Here is a 21,659-nt window from a genome sequence, read left to right as displayed (position 1 = left end):
CCCAATTGATATTGTCCATTTATTTTGAACAGAGCACTTGTCTTCATGGTGACTACCTCTCTGTAAGAATGAGGAAGAGAGCAAGTATTTTTTTTCAAACCAGTGAAAAATATATTAAAAATTGTTCATAGACTTTATTTTATATTAAAGTTCATGAATGTCCTATTCAACTTTAAAACTATATTACATCATCATCATCTTTCCAACATTTTTTTTTCATTTTGCTAATTATAGCTTTCATCAATGTTTATCATACAGAGATTACTAACCAATAGTTTTAGAATACTATATAAAATATAATATTTTTACTCACACAATATAATACATTAGCACATATATACAATTTAAAATAATCTACATTGAGAAATAACAATAATGAAGGGGAACTACATTCAACTGAATTGCCATATTAACCCAAAAACATGGAATGCCTGCATATTTTATTAGCATTTATTAATCATCTTTTGTTGCCCCATATTTTAATTCACAAATACAGATGATCCCAATTATAGTAAATGTTCTCTGCTGAAAGTCCTCCACTGCAATATCATGAGGTTCTAATATACGATATGATGAATACAAATATAAATTAATGGGTTTTATTATTGGGCTCTTACAGAATCATAGTCATATAATTTTGCAACCGAGAAAGAGAGCATTTGATCCATTTAATCCAATTATTTTCTCCTTCAAATATTTATTCCAAATACAAACCCTTTGGAATGTAAAAAGTAATAACTCATGTTGCCACTGATTCTTTCATAAACCAGAAACCTGTGCCATATCGTTACCAATGTTTCAGATATTGAAAATTCCAGATCTTTCATGATTTTTAATCCCATTATTAAAAATCTACTCCTCTTTTCTTCCATAGAGAATAAATCCACCTCTCTTTCTTTTGAATCTGTTTCAGTCCTCATATGTTACCTAAAGGCTCTGACTGCCAGAATACTTCAACAGGTGTTAAACAACTAGCTACATTATTATCTGAGGAGTTCTCAATGATATTCACTCTCAAACTGTCTTAAACCAGCAATTGTGAAATAAAAACAGAGCATAAGGAAGTATTAAATCATGCCAATTGTTCTGTGAGTATCTGTACTCAATGAATTCATGATCATAGGGCACTTCAGTTGAACATATAGTATATTTTAGAACTATTATTACATTTAAGTATTTATTTAATGTCCTTTACTATAATGTATCTGAAATTAAATGTAATTGGCAGACCAATGTACCGCATCACAGAGTAGAGCAATGCAAATTTGCACCAGGACTGTAAATCCAGGTGCTTCATTTCAGGCTGGCTGCAGGAAGTAGGTTGAAGATACAGAATGATCTCAAGACTCCCCTCAGCAGTTCATCGTAACAAAATAGTACTAGTTGCTTCAAAAAAAGAAATCATCTTCTTTCTCCCATAATAGGAGTTGTACAAGAGTCAAGAAGACATGGGAGGTAGATTTTATGGTGTGGCAGTTGTCTACTTAAAGTACTTAAAAGTAAAACAAAACTGGATTGCTCACTCATCTAGGCAAACACAAAATTATGTATAAAGCCTTCATAACTGTAAAAGAAAATATATTAGGTTCATGGAAATGTTGCAGAAAATATTGCAGTTATAAACACCTTCTTAAACTTATGATGTGTTGTTAAAGTTAATAATACGAACATAGATTTACATTACAAAGATGAAGAATTCTGTTATGATTCATGACTGTCAGATGTGTAATTAAAATTAATTACATGCACAACAAATTAACGCTGTCATCAAAAGTAGTTTCTGATTTCTGACTTAACTCAGATTGAACTTGAGTATCTTCAGATTCATAGTGTTCCTTAACGTTAACAGAATGAAGAGACATTGCAAGATTATCAATCTCTGTTAAGTCTGCTACACTGTCTAAATCAGCAGCACAGTCTGTGAAATGGCCTGAATGATCCGTACAATTTGAATCTAGACTATGATCTTGTTCCAAGTCTTGAACCTGCTTGATATTTTCTCCACAAATGTCATGACAATGTTTGTTTCTGGTAATATCCTGGATGAAACAGACATCAGTGCTAAAAATTCTATTCAGCCTATGATCCGAAGTTTTATCAGATGCCTTATCCGTATCTTCCATCCAATTCTGAGTAAACTTACAGTTTCCCAAATAATGACAGTTATTTAATTCTACCACTTTGGGTTCTTCCAACAGAGTTTCACAACTACTGGTCCATTGTTCTTTTTCTGGTTTGCAATCCAAATCTTTTTTTATCTCATCCAGCATAGAACGTAATTTCTGCTATAAAATTGGCACAAGGAAGCACACTGTCAGTTTAATGATCATTATTCTGTCAGAGGTGTCAGCAATGTCAAATAACTAAGATAAAGTAATATAAATTAATTTATTTAATGTTTATTCATTAACATCAATAAGTGTTAAACAGATGTCACCTGATCCTGCAAAAGCTCATACCAGGGACAGAATCTGTCGCCCACTGATCTCCATGACGAATGAAGGACAAATAAAATCGGAGGCAAGGGGGAGGTGGGTAACTTTCTTAAAAATATTTTGTTTTAGTTTAATGTTTTCAATTACCTTGACCATGTTTGTAATTCACTTTATTTTTTCTAATGAAAAAGAATATTCACTTTTAGGAAGTGTTTACATGTCTGCATCTCAGATATTTTAAAATTGTTAGCTGACGACAGCTTTGACAGAAGACCAAAGTTCTCCAACTGCAACTTTGCTTTCTGTCAGGGAATTTCAGCTACTCCAGGGTCAGGACCTGCATGTTCAGCACCTGCAGCTCAGTTGTCATCAGACCTCATCGCTGGGATCTGGAATGCTATGGGCCAGTGAGATAGGTCCTCTATGTCCAGCCCAGAGGAGGGTTGGATATGTGGGAATCAAGGATCACGTAATCAAACAAAGGGATTAGTGTAGTGTGATTTATCCTGTAAATTGAGAAAAGTTGTTTAGGTTTTGATTTTGTATTTAAGTAAGGCCACATTTAAGTAAAGACTAGATCATGTGGACCCGTTGAGACCAAACCTCTCCTGCATTGGTGCAGCACCCTCTCCTCTCCTCCTCTTGTCCCTCCCCTCCGTCCCCCCTCCCCCTCCCTTCCCCTCCTCCCACTCCATCCCCCTCAACCCTCCTTATCCTCCCTCCTCCTCCTCCCTCCACCCCCTCCCTCCACCCCCATCCCTCCCTCCCCCCACCTTCCCTAGGAGATAGATTTAAACTTTAAAATGTGAATAACTTAAAAAATATAACACCGATTTCAATGAAACTTCTTCCATTAGCACCAAAGGGACTACAGTGAGTAAGGTGGGCCTAAAATTGTTGCGCTATCATATCCCATTTTGGCTGTAGTTAAGGAACAAACAAACAAACAAATGAGAGTTTTAGTATATAGATAGATTTCATGGAATCAGTATGAAACGAGGAAATTCGAGCAAAGCCTAAAATTTGTACGGATTTCTTCATAAACCAGTCTTCAGGTAAAAATACAGGAAATTATAGGTAAAATCCTAACAATTCCATTTCCAGTGCTACAAACAATCCACTGAAGGAGTTCAAGAAGGAGTATTATGCTGTGAGCCTTGTGCCTTTACTTATTTCAAAGGGCAGCCACGGTGGCACAGTGGTAGAGTTGCTGCCTTACAGCACCGGACACCCGGGTTCGATCCCGGCTACGGGTGCTGTCTGTAAGGAGTTTGTACGTTCTCCCCGTGACCACGTGGGTTTTCTCCGAGATCTTCGGTTTCCTCCCACACTCCAAAGACGTTAAGGCATGTAGGTTAATTGGCTTGGTGTATGTGTAAATTGTCCCTAGTGTGTGTAAGATAGTGTTAATGTGTGGGGATCGCTGGTCGGTGAGGACTCAGTGGGCCGTAGGGCCTGTTTCTCTAAACTAAACTAAAAAGTAGAATATAATACCGGCACATTGTCAATGGTCACTTGTGACAAATTGCTTACTTACTTGAAATGCTAAATCTGATCAATATCAAAGGAAACCACATGCTAGGAAGAACTCAATTTTTTGAGTTATATGGGGGAAAAAAAGAAATCCCATTTAAAGGCTGCAAATTCCTTTATCACTGTGAATATGTGAATATTTTGAAAATACCAAAACCCTGAAAATGTAAACTTACTTCATCTAGTCGATGCTTGCTTTCTTCTATTCGACGCTCAAATATACTCTCTATAACCCTGAATAAAAGATGAAATAGTTTATGTGTTAGTAATGCATAAGATCATTTCAACGTCAATTTAATAAGTCAATCTGACGTTTCTTCACGATTTTCGATTAATGCTTGAATAAATCATAGATGTTTAGCAAGTTAAAAATAAACCAGAAACTATCAATGCAGGTTATTATCAATAAAATTATTTGTATTGGTGCTGAATTTAGTTATTTAGGGAAACCCTACAAAATTTATACCACAAAGTGGAAGTTTTAAGTAATGCTTTCCATGAGATAGATTTATTAATACTGCAACACTAGGTAGGTGGAGGTCTCAGAAATATTGAACCGATATTGTATTATGTTGATAAACCAGAGTCAAAATAAATGCAGAGTCGTATAAAAATGCCAATCAAACTAACAAAACATTATGAGATGTTTGTAAGATGAGCTAAAAGTCTTTGGAATTCACTTCTATTTCGTTGAGCTGACAACAAAGTATGAAAATTGGAAAGGGGAGGTATTCTTCACCACGGCAAAGTGGTCAGAAATTCCTTTCAATGACAAACATGTAGTGTGCCTAACCACTGAATATTTATGGTGCACCTTCTGCATACATATTCAAAATGTTGCCTCATCTAACACCAATGGCTGTGCTTTTATATCTCACACTGTACATGCGAACAAAGAAGTACGCACAGGTAACTAAGGTCACTAATTTCTCAGTCAATTTTATTTTGGGTATCTTTATTTATCAATGTGATATGCATCATCGACCTAAAGCATTACTTAAATTAAAAAATAAAACCAGAAGGTTAGTATTAAGAGTGGGGGGAAGAATGGATAGAACAAAGGGAACTTCTTTCATCGGGCGAGACCAGGGATGCTGTGTGTGTGGGCTGCATTGAGGTCATCTGGTTGGTGGTAAATGAGGCAGTTAAGAAGGGAGAATATGTGCCTTTGTTCACAAAAGTGATGAAATGGACATCTTTGGAGAATGAGGAGACAAAGGAAAGTAACAGTATAAAGTGTAAGGCTGTATCGTTTCTGCTAAACTTATTATGGCATATACCCCGGGAATAGCTCCCCATGAAAACAATTAATTGCATATCAAGTACTTTCTAATGTTTCTGATCTGAAATTAACTATTTACAAAAATACAAGTTTTTTGAAAGAAACTTCCCACCTGGCTACGTCAACTTGAAACAAACCTAATTAATACCATAAATGACAACTCTATCGTTCTAGTTGTATAGAATTAACTGAAAAAGCTAACTCTAATCATGTAATGTGAAGAGTAAATTGATACCTGTTGGAAAATAATCCTCGAGTCAATATCTCACTGGTAATATCAGAGATGAACTCAAGATACTTTAATTCCTCTTCCCTGGAGAGAAAAAGACATTGACAATAAATATATTACATATACATTCTGTTGTAGCATTTGGGAGTTGGAAGAATATAGGAGCCAACCTAACTTTTATTAACCAAACCTACAAAAATTTACATTCTTGAAAGTCTTGAAGTGCATGTGTTTGATACTGAGACTGTGATTATTTACTGTAAAACAAATAAAACTAGATTCTAGAATCTGAAACAGAGGGGAACTGCTGGAACAACACAAGCCAAGCATCATCTGTTGAAAGAGAAACCACTCAACATTTTGGGTCAGTGACCTTTCCTCAGAACTGGGGGAAGGGTGCAGGGTTTACAGTTTTCAAAGCAGAGTTGGGGGGGAGGGGGCAGCAAAGTGTAAGGCAAAAGCCAGATAGGTTAAGACAAATCAAGACTGCAGGGTCCCGAAACATCGACTATAACTTTGCCTCCACAGAAGATGCTTGACCAACTGAGTTTGTCTCAGTTTATTTTTTGCTCCTGATTGCATTATTTGCAGTCTCTTGTGTTTCAGGTGTTGAGGAGCACGAGTACCACGCAGTGTTGCAGTGCTAATTCTTTAGGTGCCAGAGCTATCACTGGTGCCGGAGCGGCCGCTGTTAAATTCCTCGCTAGTTAAAATTCCCTGCCGTTTTGCAGTGCTCCGGTGAGCTCTGGCAGCACTGCACCCCTGGTACTACGACTCACTCTCATCAGGTGATCGAGAGCATAAGCATTGAGAGTTATTCTCAGTACTCATGCTCTTTATCATCTGATATGATGCAAAACATTGACTGGTTCCTCTTTCCACACATGTTGCTTGAGTGGTTGAATTCTTCTAGCATTTTTATTTGAGATATACTAATTTAATTAAACATTTCCCATTTTATTAAAATTGCAACATTACTGCAAAAATAGCTAAGCTAAGCCTATCAAGTTTTAGTAAGATACCAAAAATATTCTTGTGCTCAAGAAAAGAACTGTCGTCATTGCAAGATTATTGGCATGAGTATAATCAATTAATGTTTAAAAATCAGCATCTGTTCACAGAATAGCAATAAATAAATTAATGCTCCAAGGATTCTGTGAGGTAACAGATTAAAAGGTTTTGCTGGAAATTACAGCATAACTAAATCAAATACTATACTTACTCAGCCTTAACTTTTCTCATAATTGGTGACTTGATTCCATTTGTTGAGGATAACCTGAATTGATTTAAAGAGAAAAGAAACTGATCAGGTGAATAAAGTAATGTGAAAAGCTAAAATAGTCCCTTGGATCTTTGTTTCAATCGAGTCCCCAATTGCTATCTAAATTCTGATAAAAGCTTAACTAGTCCAATCTTTACTCTTAAGATAACTATTGTGATAATTATGATAAAGCTTCTCAACTGCTTTGAACATATTTAGATACTTTCTTAAATATGGACACCAAGACTATACATAGTATTCCAAATGTGGTCCCATTAACAATAATCACAGCTTTAGCCTGTCCTGGTCTGTGCCAGATTTGTATTAATGTAATTTAATATACACCAAGGTGCAATTAAATTTATTGTTTATCCATGAAGCTCAAAGAAGTTTTCAAACTTTATATAATCTCACAACTCGTAGATACTTCCTTACATTTAATGAACAAAAAACCCTTATGTACAATTTTGTTACCTTCGGGTTCAAAGTCTCCTACAAAACTCCCATCTAAACTAAGTTCATATTTTACTCAAGAATTTTAGGAAGATCTTTTTAAGTATATTGAAGGTAAAGAGATCTTTAAAACATAGAACACAATGGATGATTACTTTTATCTAGGCACAAGAAACTTCCCCTTAAGATTGAAATCTCTAATGTTCAGAACAGATTGGCAAGATGCAAATAATTACTTTTGCCACGGTGCAGAGCAATGAACACAATAAAAGGTCCTGTTGTCCTGGATTATTTTTAATAATGATCTACCATCACACGGTCTAACTTTTCCGATGGTACCAAGAACTGGGTAAAGCACTAATACTGAAGACCATGCTTGACTGTTTCAGACATATCTCATGACAGCTGCAGTTTGTGACAAATTTTCACTGAATTTAATTTTTTAATTAAAGCATTTGCTTCCTAGGTTTGAATACATTTCATCTAAAAACATAGCACAAAAAGTAAGGAAATTTGTGTTTGGTAGATTATTTCTTTGTTGTAACAATGCTTCTTGGCAATAAATCTTATACCGTTGGAAAGCCTGTTTATTTCCCTTTTAAATGGTGCCACATTTGTAAGGAACATGCATTTGTGGGATGAGCAGCAGAGCTGAGTATATGGGTTGCGCCCATGAAAAATCTGCCAAATCTTCTCTGCCAATGCCAAACAGCTTATTCTGCCATTGACTCTTGTTCGGTGTTGTTTGGTGGATTGGATGATTGAAGTCTGAAGAAACAAGACATATTGGCAATTTAACAATTTATTCATTTAATAAACAGGAGCCTCAGTAGCGTGTGGAAGAACCATACACAGCCACAACAGCCTGGCACCTCCTCCTCATGCTGGTCACCAGCCTGGTCACACACTGTTGTGGGATGGCATCCCATTCCTCAACTAGCTTTTGTCGCAAGTCAGCCAACGTGGTTGTGTTGGTCACTCTGGCACGAACAGCACGCCCAAGCTGATCCCACAAGTGTTCAATGGGGTTGAGGTCAGGACTGCTGGCAGGCCATTCCATCCTCTCCACTCCCAAATTCTGGAGGTAGTCTCTGAGAAACCCTGCTCTGTGGGGGCGAGCATTGTCATCTTGGAGGATAGAGTTCGGTCCCAGACTGTGGAGATATGGGATTGCCACTGGTTGCAGAATCTCATTTCGATATCTCTCTGCATTGAGATTGCCTCCAATGATGACAAGCCTCGTTTTTCCAGTGAGGGAGATGCCGCCCCACACCATCACACTGCCTCCACCAAAAGATTTTACTCTATCGGTGCAGCAATCAGCATAGCGTTCTCCGCGTCTTCTTCACACTTTGACCCTATGATCCAACTGCCGTAGGCAGAATCTGGACTCATCGCTGAACATAACGTTCCTCCACATGTTCAGGTTCCAGTGCACGTGTTGCCGACACCAGCGCAAACGGGCCTGACGGTGAAGGGCAGTCATGGCAGGCCTCCTGGCAGCCCTATGAGACCGGAGATCGGCTGCGTGCAGTCTGTTCCGAATTGTCTGGGCAGAGAGCCGTCGGCCATATCGTCCTGCAAACCTTGACTGCAAATCTGTAGAAGACAGCCTACGGTTCCTAAGTGCTGACAGGGTGAGGAAACGGTCTTCTTCGGGTGTCGTCTTCTTGGGACGCCCACTTCGCGGCCTGTCTCTGACATCCCCCGTTATATGGAACTTGGCCTTCACTTTGGAGATGGTACTAGGGCTCACTCCAAATAATGCCGCAACTTGGTTTTGCGGAACACCAGCTTGAAGTTGCTCTATCGCACGGGCCCTATCCAGATCAGTCAAACGTGGCATGCTGATTCTTGGAGCAGACACCTACTGACCACTGTAGCAGGGCCCATGCTCACAGATGCTGCCAATCAGGTGCCAATCAGGCACCTGATTGTCAGCACCTGGGGGTACCAGAAGCTCAAAACAAGAGTCAATAGCAACAGCAGAATAAGCTGTTTGGCATTGGCGGAGAAGATTTGGCAAATTTTTCATGGGCGCAACCCATATACTCAGCTCTGCTGCTCATCCCACAAATGCATGTTCCTTACAAATGTGGCACCATTTAAAAGGGAAATAAACAGGCTTTCCAACGGTATAAGATTTATTGCCAAGAAGCATTGTTACAACAACGAAATAATCTACCAAACACAAATTTCCTTACTTTTTGTGCTATGTTTATTTGAAAATGTTATCATCTCAGTGGTGTCATTACCATTGCTCCAATCTGCGCTCTATCTGTGTTTCTGTGATCTATCAAAAAAATATTCCTAGGCTTCTTTAACACATGCAAAACATCCAAGAACTTTAACTCTTCCCAACTTATATTAAGCTAATTGAGGGATTCCATCAATTAAAACGCCATTTCCCTACACACCGTTTGCGTTTCTTCAAAGAATATTAGTTTCTAATGCTGTTCAGCATATCTCAAGAGTTAGCGATATCGAATAAGATTAATTTATTCTGAAGATATTAAACACATTTTTTAGCATTTCTGACTTTGTGCAGAACATTTATCTGTTATGGTTGTGTTTTGCTTTGTTCCGATATGGATACGTTCTTCTGAAATATGGTTGCACAATTTCCCCTCTCTTTATAGGTTCATGTATTCTTTTTTAAGTTTTGTTTTACAGTGTTGCAATTTCACTTATGCAGTCGAGAATTGGCCAAACCAATTTATCAAACAAACATATTTTGAGAAAGTGACGGTATCAATTTCTGCTTTTTGAGGTACTATTTGAAAATTGTATCATTTTTCAATCCGTGATTGTACAAGATACAAATTCACTCAGTCAACTGAACGGGTCCTCAATAGGCTACAGGGAGCAGTTGTGATTCTGCTTACTATGTTGATTACTATATCATTTAGTTTGGGAAAAGTGAAGTAAAAAAGAATGTTCTTAAAATTGAAATAAATGTAATTTCTTCTTGAAAAACTAACACAAAATTAAGGAATTGTAATGCTGTTGTGTGATTATTGAGCAGATTTAGAAACACCTCAGGTGAATGCATTAGGGTTAGGATTAGATAATAGCATGGCCAATAGTAGAACTTGGAGGTCACAGGAATAATTTGATGGGCAAGGAGAAAAGAAAGAGAACAAAGAAATAATGGAAGAGAAAGGAAAAGAAAGAAAACAGGTTAAAGAAGAAGTAAGCACTAAATCCCATTTCTTTGCATATGGATCTATGTGTATGGTCTGAAGAAGGGTTCCAACCGAAACATCACCTGTCCATTTTCTGCAGAGATTTTGCCTGTCCCACTGAGTTACTCTTGCATTTTGTGTCTATTTATGGTACAAACCATCATCTACAGTTCCTTTTTATTACCTTGGAGCATAGTTGTGATAAGGACATTCAAAACATTCTTGTAACTTTTCACAATCCAAATTAAGTGGGTAGTCATTAATGCCCTCTTCGTATTCAGAGCACGTCTGTTTATCATATTCAGGCTATTAGAACAAAATAACACATCTTATAGTCCTAATGAATACAATATACTATAAAATATCATCATACTATTTTATCAGTCAGTACTCGTAAAATTGATGTTAATAAATAACATGTCCAGTAAATCCAAAATGAAAATAAAAACACATTTTAAAACTCATTCTGCAGATATAGGGATATAGGGATAGGGGTAAGGTCACAGTTTGTTACCAATTACAGATTGGCCTTGAAAAAGCGGTGGACGGCTTTGAAGCCTCCATGGTGAAGATAATACCACATTTGTTGCAAAGGTGGGGAGTTCTAGGATTCTGACTCAGTGAAAATGATGGTACAGTGTTACATGTCCAAGATAGCATATTGAATAACTTAGAGGAATTGGTGCTCATGGTATTTTCATATATCTAAAAAATCCTTGTCAAGCAATGAAGATTGCAGATTTTAGAAGGTTGTAAGCCTGCTAGTTTCTGTGTGTACTTTGCAGATTGAACAGATCTGTAGCACAATATGATAGTGGTGAAGCGAGTTAATGTTTTATGGTAGTGGTGCAGTCATTGATAAACAGGATTACTTCATTCAGACTCATGCTTAGTTTCATAAGATTATTAGAATTTAAAAATTCAAGAAATAGATGCAGGGGCTATGCCTGTTTCATAATTTTAAAAGATCCTGTCTTAATTTTTTACTACTGTGGCACTTTCCCGCACTTATTCCATACTTCTTGATTTCAATAACACCCAAAAACCTTACTTTCTTGAGTTTATTCAGCGATTGAATGAACTAGAGGGTATTTCATTGGCACCCTATCATTTGCCTTGCAGTTCGTAGCAAGTCTGAACATTCCGCCTCCTTTTATGTTCAAGTTGTAAAATGTGTACTAACATGTGGAAGCGGGCTATTCGTCCCATCGCCTCCACATCAACCATGGGAATCCTTCCAGCACTTGACCCACAGCCGTATATGCTTGGACAATTCAAGTGCTTGTCTTGACACTTCTTAAATGCAGTCACTACTCTGCTTCTACTATTCTATCAGTGTACTAATCACTCTCAAAAAAGGTCCCCCTCTGATCACCTCTTGCCCCTTACCCTAAATTTATGTCCTCCATTTTTATCTACCTCTGATAGGAGGTAGAGGTTCCCGCAGTCTATCCTATCTATACCCCTCATCGTTTTATATGGCTCAATAATGTCCCTTCTTAACCTCCTCCACTCCAGGGAAAACATACGCAGTCTCCCCAGTCTCTCCTCATCACTAAAAAGCCCTATCTCAGGCAACATAATGGTGAATCTCCTCTTCAGCACTATCCCATCTTTCCTAAAGTGTGGTGACCAGAGCTGCACCCAGTACTCCAGTTGAGGTCTGAACAAGGTTTTATAAAGTTAGAGTCCCTGCTCTTATATTCAATTCGCCCTCTAATGAAGACATGCATCCCATATGCCTACTTAACCATGTTATTTACCTGCACTGCCACCTGCAAGAATCTTTGAAGTTTAATCCAAGCAAATGTGAGGTGTCAGGGTGCAGTGGTAGAGCTGCTGCCTCACAAGACCAGAGACCTGGGTTTGATTCTGACCTTGGGTGCTGTCTGTGTGGAATGTTCACATTCTCCCTGTGACTACGTGGGTTTCATCCGTGTGCTCTAGTTTCCTCCCACATCCCAAAGACGTGCAGTTTTGTAGATTAATTTGCCTTGGTAAATTGCCCCTAATGTGTCGGGAATGAATCAGACAGTGGGAAAAATAGAACTCATGTGAATGGGTTGGCATGGTCTCAGTGGGCTGAAGGATCTGTTTCAAGCTGCACCTTTAAACTAAACTAAACTAAACTAAACACTTTGGAAGATTGAATGTAAGAGGAAAGTATACAATTAATGGTAAGATTCTTAACAGCATTGATGCACAGAGGGATCTCGGGGTCCAAGTCCATAGCTCCCGGAAAGTGGCACTACAAGTAAACAGAGTGATAAAGAAGGTATATGGTAGGCCTGCCTTCATTGGTTAGGCATTGAGTAAAAGTGTTAAGAAGTCATGTTACAGCTTTATAAAACTTGAATTTGGTCGCATTTAGAGTATTGCGTGCAGTTCTGGTCGCCATATCACAGGAAGGATGTAGAGGCTTTGGAAATGTTGCAGAAGTGGTTTAGCAGAATGCTGCCTGGTTTAGAGAGTATTAGCTAAATGGAGAGGTTGGACAAACATCGATTTTTTTTCTGTGGAGCGTCAGACATTGAGGTGAGATCTGATTGAAGCATATAAAATTATGAGAGGTATAGATAGGGTAGACAGTCAGAACATTTTTCTCAGGGTAGAAATGAAGACTAGAGGTAAAACTTCAGTCAGGGAAACGTTGAAAGATGTGTGGCGCGTTTTGTTTACACAAAATGGTAAATGCCTGGAAAGCGCTGCCAGATGTGGTGGTGGAAACTGATATGATAGTGCTGTTTAGCAGGTTTTGAGATAGGCACATGGATATGCAAGGAATGGAAGGATATGGATAACATGCAGACACAGAGGAGATTAGTTTAACTTAGCATCGTGTTCAACACCGAAATTGTGGGTAGAAGGGTCTCGACCCGAAACGGTACCCATTCCTACTCTCCAGAGATGCTGCCTGTCCCGCTGATTTACTCCAGCTTTTTTTGTGTCTTTTGTGGGTTGTAGGGCCTGTTCCTCTGCTATACTATGTACTTGAATGGACCCTCTGCTCCATTCAAAACTAAGCATGATGTCCAAATCTCATTAGTATTCCCCAAATGCATCACTTCACAGTCATCTGGATTAATCACCATCTACCATTTCTATAGCCATTTTACCAACACACAAATATCAACTTGTAGTCTAATACTTCCCTCCATACTGTCAACTATTCCATCTATCTTCATGTAATCTGCGAACTTACTGATCGTGCCTCCTACGTCCACATTAAATTATTTGGAAATTTGAAGCAGCAAGGATTTCATTAACTATCCCTGTGGAATGCCACTAGTCCACAGTCGTCCAATCACAAATCAACCCTCAACCATCACCCTCTGCCTCTGAATTCCCATGGCCTTAGATCCCATGGGCCCCAAACTACAAACATGTGGGGCCTTGTCAAAGGTCTTACTGAAGTCCATGTAAACCACATCCACTGCATTGCCTTCACCAATATATTTTGTTGCCTCTTCAAAAAATTCCTTTAGATTGATCAGACAGATTCTGCCCATGACAAAGCCACAAAGTTATCATTAATCATGTCCCATAATTGTTCAGTTATCTTCCCTGTTTGACTCACAAGTCAATAATTACCTATGATTTTTCCTGCTGTCCCTTGAATTATCTGGTAGCTCACTTGTGACCAGAGCCCCAACAAACTATTCCCTTCATCCCATAGCAGCCTGGGATAAATCTTATCAGGTTCAGGGAATTTATCCACATTTAAGTCTGCGAAGGCACTGACTACCTCCTCTTTACTTATGGAAATTTGCAGTCGAATTTCACCTTCCTCTTTGCTGAATCCTCTCACTACTGTTGTCACCTCAAAGGACTGAAGAACCACAATGTTGTCTCTGCAAAATCCTTCAAATTTATTACCAATTGGTAAGCTAATGCCAGAGTCCTCTCCCAGGCCAACATATCCAGCATCTAGACACTCAAATCAAACACAATCAATTCTGGTGGGTGGACCACATTATCCATACATCTAATCACAGACCCCTGGAATGTGTACTCCGAGCTACAAGACAACAAAACATTTCCAGGAAGACCAGAAAATACTTCAAAGTAGGTAATATACTCAGGAATCCGAGGCCTGTGACTGATTAAAATGGAGGAGTATCTACGAAGGCAGAGGAGCTCTTAAGTCTCTACAACGGATGCGGAGCCCATCTTTCGACAGCAGAAAGAGTGCACGGCACTCCACATACCTCATCAAGTAAATCCTGCCACCTACGACAAACTTTAAAATCCCTTCTAGAATTTAACATACACCTCAGAGCCCTCAGAACTGGAGAGAAGGATGCAATTTCAATACTGGTACAGCAATGCAGCTTGGTTAATGGAGTGACCAGTTCTATTAGTTCTAGAGCACAGTTAGTCTTCAGCACTAGGACACTAATACAGATCATTTGCTGTGCCAATGCACACAATCATGTTTTGATATCACATGGAGTGATTCAAACTGGCTGAAGAATGTCATTTGTGGTTATGGTGGAATTGCAGATGTTGGCTGATAAGGATCATTCATAGCACTTCGCTGAAGGTGCTGATGAGCGTATTGCTTTCACACCCATAGACTGGATTTCACAAACAACGGATACTTGCAGAACCTTGTAAAATTGATAAATATTACATTTAATTTTGAAGTTTCAATTTAAATAAAAATCATTATCATTTAAAATATGAAGATCAAGAATAACTCATCACTGATTGGTGAATGCTTCATCTATACCGTGTGTCAAATAATTAGACATTACATTTCACATGAGTACTGTAAAGCTTTTTTTTTCACTGCAACATCTAAGTTTGCCTGGAATGCTAAACTTCTTATCATCTAACCTGTGATGAGGTCAAGTGTGGACAACATCTCTTGTTTTCCAGTGATGATACATCTTGAGAGCTATGAATTACAAAATGTAAGTTTAACAGCTTGAACAGCATTAGCTAAAAGTGAATAAATGAATCTTAAATCTTTAAGTTTGTCATTTTGCTTGCTTTAATTCTCCATCCCACTCTCACCGACCAATCAGTCTGTGGCCTGCTGCCCTGCTACAATGAGACACAATGAAAGCTTAAAAAACAGAAGCTCATCTTTTGTCTTAGCATGCTACAACCTTCTGGACTCAATATTGAATTCTAAAAATTCAAGTTACTCGATTTCTCTGTTTGTATTAATTCATCCATCTGTTATATCAATTTTACTTCTCCCTTTCTTTTCCTTTTACACTTTTTTTAATCTCTGTGAATGGAGGACATGCCCAGCCTGAACTGCCAATACACCTTCCTCCTCTGCATTTCACAACTCCTCCATTCTTTGTCCAGGTTCTCACTTTTGAACTAGCCAAAATCCACAAACAGAACTGTCCCGGCAGACCCATTGTCTCTGCCTGCTCATGCCCCACCGATCTTATCTCTACCTACCTCGACTCCATCCTATCCCCCCTGGTTAAATCCCTCCCCACCTACGTCCAAGGCACCTCACACGCTCTCCAACTCCTCGATAACTTCCAGTTCCCAGGCCCCCACTCCCTCATCTTCACCATGGATATCCAGTCACTTTACACTTCCATCCCCCACAAGGATGGTCTCGAAGCCCTCTGTTTCTTCCTCGACCGTAGAACCAGCCAATCCCCATCGACCAACACTCTCCTCCGCCTAGCAGAGCTGGTTCTTACCCTCAACAACTTCTCCTTTGACTCCTCCCACTTCCTCCAAACCAGAGGCGTAGCTATGGGCACTCGCATGGGCCCTAGCTACGCCTGCCTCTTTGTCGGGCACGTCGAACAATCCCTGTTCCAGACGTACACTGGCCCCATCCCCGAACTCTACCTCCGCTACATCGACGACTGCATTGGTGCTACCCCTTGCACCCATGCAGAACTCACTGACTTCACCTCCAATTTCCATCCTGCCCTTAAATGTACCTGGACTATCTCCGACATCTCCCTCCCATTTCTGGACCTCACCAACTCCATCACAGGAGACAGACTAGTGACGGACATTTACTATAAACCCACTGACTCGCACAGCTATCTGGACTACACTTCTTCCCACCCGGTCCCCTGCAAAAAGTCTATCCCCTACTCCCAATTCCTCCGTCTATGCCGCATCTGCGCCCGGGATGAGGTGTTTCACACTAGGGCTTCCGAGATGTCCTCGTTCTTCAGGAAACGGGGCTTCCCCTCCTCCATTATAGATGAGGCTCTCACTAGGGTCTCTTCTACATCCCGCAGCTCCGCTCTTGCTCTTCTCCCCCCACTCGCAACAAAGACAGAATCCCCCTCGTTCTCACCTTCCACCCCACCAGCCAGCGGATCCAACATATCATCCACCAACATTTCCGTCACCTACAAAGGGACCCCACCAGTGGCCATATCTTCCCATCCCCTCCCCTCTCTGCGTTCCGCAGAGACCGTTCCCTCCGTAACTCCCTGGTCCACTCGTCCCTTCCTACCCAAACCACCCCAACCCCGGGCACTTTCCCCTGCAACCGCACGAGATGCAACACCTGTCCCTTTACCTCCCCCCTCAACTCCATCCAAGGACCCAAACAATCTTTCCAGGTGAGACAAAGGTTCACCTGCACCTTCTCCAACCTCATCTATTGCATCCGCTGCTCTAGATGTCAACTTATTTACATCGGCGAAACCAAGCGCAGGCTCGGCGATCGCTTCGCTGAACACCTGCGCTCGGTCCGCATTAAACAAACTGATCTCCCGGTGGCCGAGCACTTCAACTCCCCCTCCCATTCCCAGTCTGACCTTTCTGTCATGGGCCTCCTCCAGTGCCATAGTGAGGCCCACCGGAAATTGGAGGAACAGCACCTCATATTTCGCCTGGGCAGTTTGCAGCCCAGTGGTATGAACATCGACTTCTCCAACTTTAGATAGTTCCTCTGTCCCTCCCTTCCCATCCTCCTTCCCAGATCTCCCTCTATCTTCCTGTCTCCACCTATATCCTTCCTTTGTCTCGCCCCCCTGACATCAGTCTGAACAAGGGTCTCGACCCGAAACGTCACCCATTCCTTCTCTCCCGAGATGCTGCCTGACCTGCTGAGTTACTCCAGCATTTTGTGAATAACTCACTTTTGAACTGTTCCCATTCACTCATTGACCAGATTATTATTTTTTGCACCTTATCTCCATAGTCACCCTGTTTTTTTATCTTAGCAGAGACTTTTGTCCTCCCCCAGCTTCTGTGTAATTTAACAAACTTATTTTGTCTACAACTTAACAGGCTTCTTTTTCAGTTCTGATGAACGGTCTTTAACATCAACTGTAACTGTTTCACATCCCACAGATGTGGTCTAACTTGCTGAGTATCCAGCATCAGCCCTAGATCCCATGGGCTGCTATCTTTCTCACCAATCCCCTTGTCGGCCTTAGCAAAATCCATGTACATTTCCCCTATGCACTATCCTCTGTGACACACAAGTCACCTTCTCAAAAAATCAGTCAAATGAGTTAGATGGAGTTTTTCCTTACAGAGAGTAACCCCACTCCACTCCAATTGCAGATTAAATCTGTCCCTCAGAAATGTTTCTGATAATTTTCATACGATTGATGTTATACTCATCAGCCTGCAATTACCTGGCTTGTGCCTGCTGCCTTTTTTGAATATTGTTACCACATTTGCCACCATTGTCCCGCCATCTAAGCAATTCGCAGGCCAGAAAGAATTTGAAAATCCCAGAGCCACAGCAATCTCTTGCCTTGCCCTCTAGAGCAGCCTGGAATACTAGATTCTGCAAATGCTGGAATGTTGAGCAAAAAAAACCCACTGGACGAACACACCAGGCCAGGTAGCTATGAAGAGCAATGGCGGCGCTGCCATAGCAGCTGCGGCTTACCTGCGGTCCATTTGTCTTTGTGTTTTTGTTGTTTTTTTGTCTTAATTGTAGTTGTGATGTGTTTTTGTGTTTGTGTACTATGTGTGTATGTGGGGGGGAGGGGGGGAACTGTGAAATTGTAAATAGGTGTCCCTTCCGAACGGAGACCCGACCTTTGTTTTCTGGGCCGTGTCTCCGTTCCTGCTGCAGCCTACCATCGGCCCAACTCCTGGAGCTGTCGGCCTCCAGGGCTCCGGTTCGCAGAGCCCGCGGACCGGACTTACCATCTCCGGAGCCGGCCGTCTTCGGAGGCTGCGGGAGCAGCTGCGACTTGCCTTAGGGTCGGGCCGCGTGGATGCCGACATCAGGAGCTCCGGCAGCGGCAGCGTGTTTGCCCGCCCCGGATCGCGGGGCTTGGGTCGCGGACATTTCACCGTCCGGCGCGGCCTAAAATAGGCCGCGGGATATTTCTCTGCTGGGCAGGGGCTTCAATGTCGGGAGCCACGACGCCCCGGCGTGCAGCAACAGCGGCAGCAGCAGCGTGTTCGCCCGCCCCGGATCGGATTTATCATCGGCGGAGCCGGCCGTCTTCGGAGGCTGCGGGAGCGGCTGCGACTCGCCTTAGGCTCGGCCCGCTGCGGACCGTCCGGCGCGGCCTGCAACCACAACAACCTGACCGTGGGAGAGGACAGCAGGAGAAGGGAAAAGACATTGTGGCCTTCCATCACAGTGAGGAGAGGACTGGAGGAGACTCACTGTGATGGATGTTTTCTTGATGGATGTTTCTTTTGTGTGTTTTGGGGGTTGTGTAATTTTAATGCCTATTTTGATGCTTTTGTTGTTGGACTGTGGGTGACTGAATTTCGTTCAATGTGGATGACAATAAAGCTATCTTGAATCTTGAATCTTGACAGACAATGTTCTTGGTCTGAATTAGAAATGGCATCCATCCATTTCTCTCCACAGGTGCTGCCTGGCCTGCTTAGTTCCTCCAGTACTTTTTTTTTGCAGCTTGGGATATTTATATATCTCTTGAGTCTAAACATCAGTGTGTGTCTACTGAGCTGAAATAATTATTTTTATGCTACAGATACTTAGTAAAAGAAGTGGCAAACCTAATTCTAAACAAGAGTCTGGTTTCAAGTAATCAGACAAGAGGTTTCTTTAAGAATTCTAATCCAAATAAATATTTTTTCAGCAAATAATTGAGATAATAGACAATTTGTACATTTTGCACTTACTTGATGATGGAACTTCATTTTACCTAGTGCAAATGAGTTAATCCATTCCATCCACTGCAGTTTCATATATAATGAAAGTGGTGGGATTGTTCCTCACTGAAATCTCTCAATTTTATTCCACCAATTCAGGAGTTAGATTTGAAGTAGAACTTACATTTTGCTTAAGGACTGGAATCAGGGTTCAAAATTAAAAAGGATACCATTCCCTTCATGTCATCAAATGGCATGAAATTTTCATTCACTGGAATTGAGGTGGAATTTTTTTCAATATTATAACTTCATACAATAGGTGACAATGAAACTGCTTGTTTTCTGGGAAAAGAGAAAGGATTTCCTCTTACCTAATTTGAGGAAGGACATTCTTGCTATTGAGGGAGTGCAGCGTGGGTTCACAAGGTAAATTCCCGGGATGGCGGAACTGTCATATGATAAAAGAATGGAGCTTGTATTCACTGGAATTTAGGATGAGAGGGGATCTTATAGAAATATATAAAATTATTAAGGGATTGGACATGCTAGATGCAGAAAACATGTTCCCGATGTTGGGGGAGTCCAGAACCAGGGGCCACACTTTAAGAATAAGGGGTAGGCCATTTAGAACTGAGATAAGAAAAATCTTTTTCACACAGAAAGTTGTGAATTTGTGGAATTCTCTGCTTCAGAAGGCAATGGAGGCCGATTCACTGGATACATTCAAGATAGAGCTCTTAGGGCTAGTGGAATCGAGAGTAATGGAGAGAAGGCAGGAACGGGGTACTGATTGTGGATGATCAGCCATGATCACATTGAAAGGCGGTGCTGTCTCGAGAGGGCCGAATGGCCTACTGCACCTATTGTCTATGTATCTATGGAAGAATAATTTAAAACTTTTAACTTTCTCTGAAAGTGCAACTTAGTTTGAAAGTACGTAGTTTAGTTTAAAGATACAGCATGGAAACAGGCCCTTTGGCCCACCGAGTCCGCGCCAACTGTGCAGGGCAGACCCAGCCTGACCTGCTGGGCTCATCCCCCTGCTCTAAATTTCACAACTCCTACATTCCCATACCACGTACCCAGAGACCCGGGTTCCATCCTGACCACGGGTGCACTGTAACCACTCTCATTCACCCATTGACTAGACACAGACCCTGAGGAATGGTGATCGCAGGTTATGGGGAGAAGGCAGGAGAATGGGGTTGGGAGGGAGAGATAGATCTGCCATTATTGAATGGTGGAGTGGACTTGATGGGCCAAATGGCCTAATTCTGCTCCTATCACATGAACTTATGAATAATCACCCATACACTAGTTCTATCCTACACGCTAGGGACAATTTACAGAAACCAACTAACTTACAAACCTGCACATCTTTGGAATGCGGGAGGAAACCAGAGCTCCGGTCACACGGAGAACGTGCAAATCACATATCCCGGATTTCTGGTGCTGTAAGGTAGCAACTCTACTGTTGCTCCACTGTACCTTCCCTACTTCTCTAATGGAAATATATTTTGTTTCTAGGTTTTAACTATAAATATAACTAATACTTGCAAACTGAAATCAAACATCAAGTCATAGGTGTTCTCTGCAGCAAAAAAAATCCTGAAACAACTACTGTTTGTTGGCAGGAATTCACTGTACCTGTTAAAATCAGTCTGTGTTTCTTGTGTCACTAGATTCCTTTTGGAGAGTTTTTTCTTTTTCACAGGAGTGTAATACCTATAATGGGCCAAAAAAGACTCTGCTTCTTTCTTTAAAATGCGTGGACTGAATCGTTGTCCATTGGTAAAGTGGTGAGCATGTTTGTCCAATACATCACCACTGTATGTTTTCTGTTGTGGATCCTGAAATGTTCTGTAGTAATGCTGATTGTTTGCCAAGCTTGCCGATGAGCTGTAGAAAGTTTTATAATGTTGTTGATAAGATGCTGAGGTTCTGGGGCTCAAGTCTGAATAGCACGTCGTAAATATTTTCTGAGCAGTTTCCTTATCAAAACTGCGACCGGATGGCAATATTGAGAACTCTTGAGAAGAGACAATGGTTTGGTTGGGAGTTATGCAACCATTAGTTAAGCATCTGGTGCCATCATCATGCTCTAGTATGGAACGATTCTGTGAACAAAAATTGAAAACATATTGAGAATGTGAAAATGTTATTTGCAAAGTAGTTCCCCAAAGAAACATTCTGATATATGGTCCTTCCTTAGATAGAGTCATAGTCATTGAGTGATACAGTG

The 21,659-nt window shown here is 40.9% G+C and overlaps 1 protein-coding gene across 1 annotated transcript in view; it reads right to left on the bottom strand.

Annotated features, from left to right (window-relative positions):
• Nucleotides 1-314: 314 nt before the first annotated feature.
• The window catches only part of LOC144597668 (spermatogenesis-associated protein 7-like), a 43,368-nt gene continuing 22,023 nt past the window's right edge, over nucleotides 315-21,659 (bottom strand). The window contains 8 exon segments of the mRNA XM_078407193.1: nucleotides 315-1,831; nucleotides 1,833-2,285; nucleotides 4,145-4,202; nucleotides 5,486-5,563; nucleotides 6,702-6,755; nucleotides 10,563-10,684; nucleotides 15,218-15,278; nucleotides 21,065-21,534. Coding sequence (XP_078263319.1) covers nucleotides 1,793-1,831; nucleotides 1,833-2,285; nucleotides 4,145-4,202; nucleotides 5,486-5,563; nucleotides 6,702-6,755; nucleotides 10,563-10,684; nucleotides 15,218-15,278; nucleotides 21,065-21,534 — 1,335 coding nt within the window. The 3' untranslated portion in view covers nucleotides 315-1,792.

Source organism: Rhinoraja longicauda, chromosome 10 (assembly GCF_053455715.1).
Source record: "Rhinoraja longicauda isolate Sanriku21f chromosome 10, sRhiLon1.1, whole genome shotgun sequence".
Lineage (NCBI taxonomy): Eukaryota > Metazoa > Chordata > Chondrichthyes > Rajiformes > Arhynchobatidae > Rhinoraja > Rhinoraja longicauda.
The sequence above is the reverse complement of the archived record's forward strand: the minus strand, read 5'-3'. Positions and strand labels throughout refer to the sequence as shown.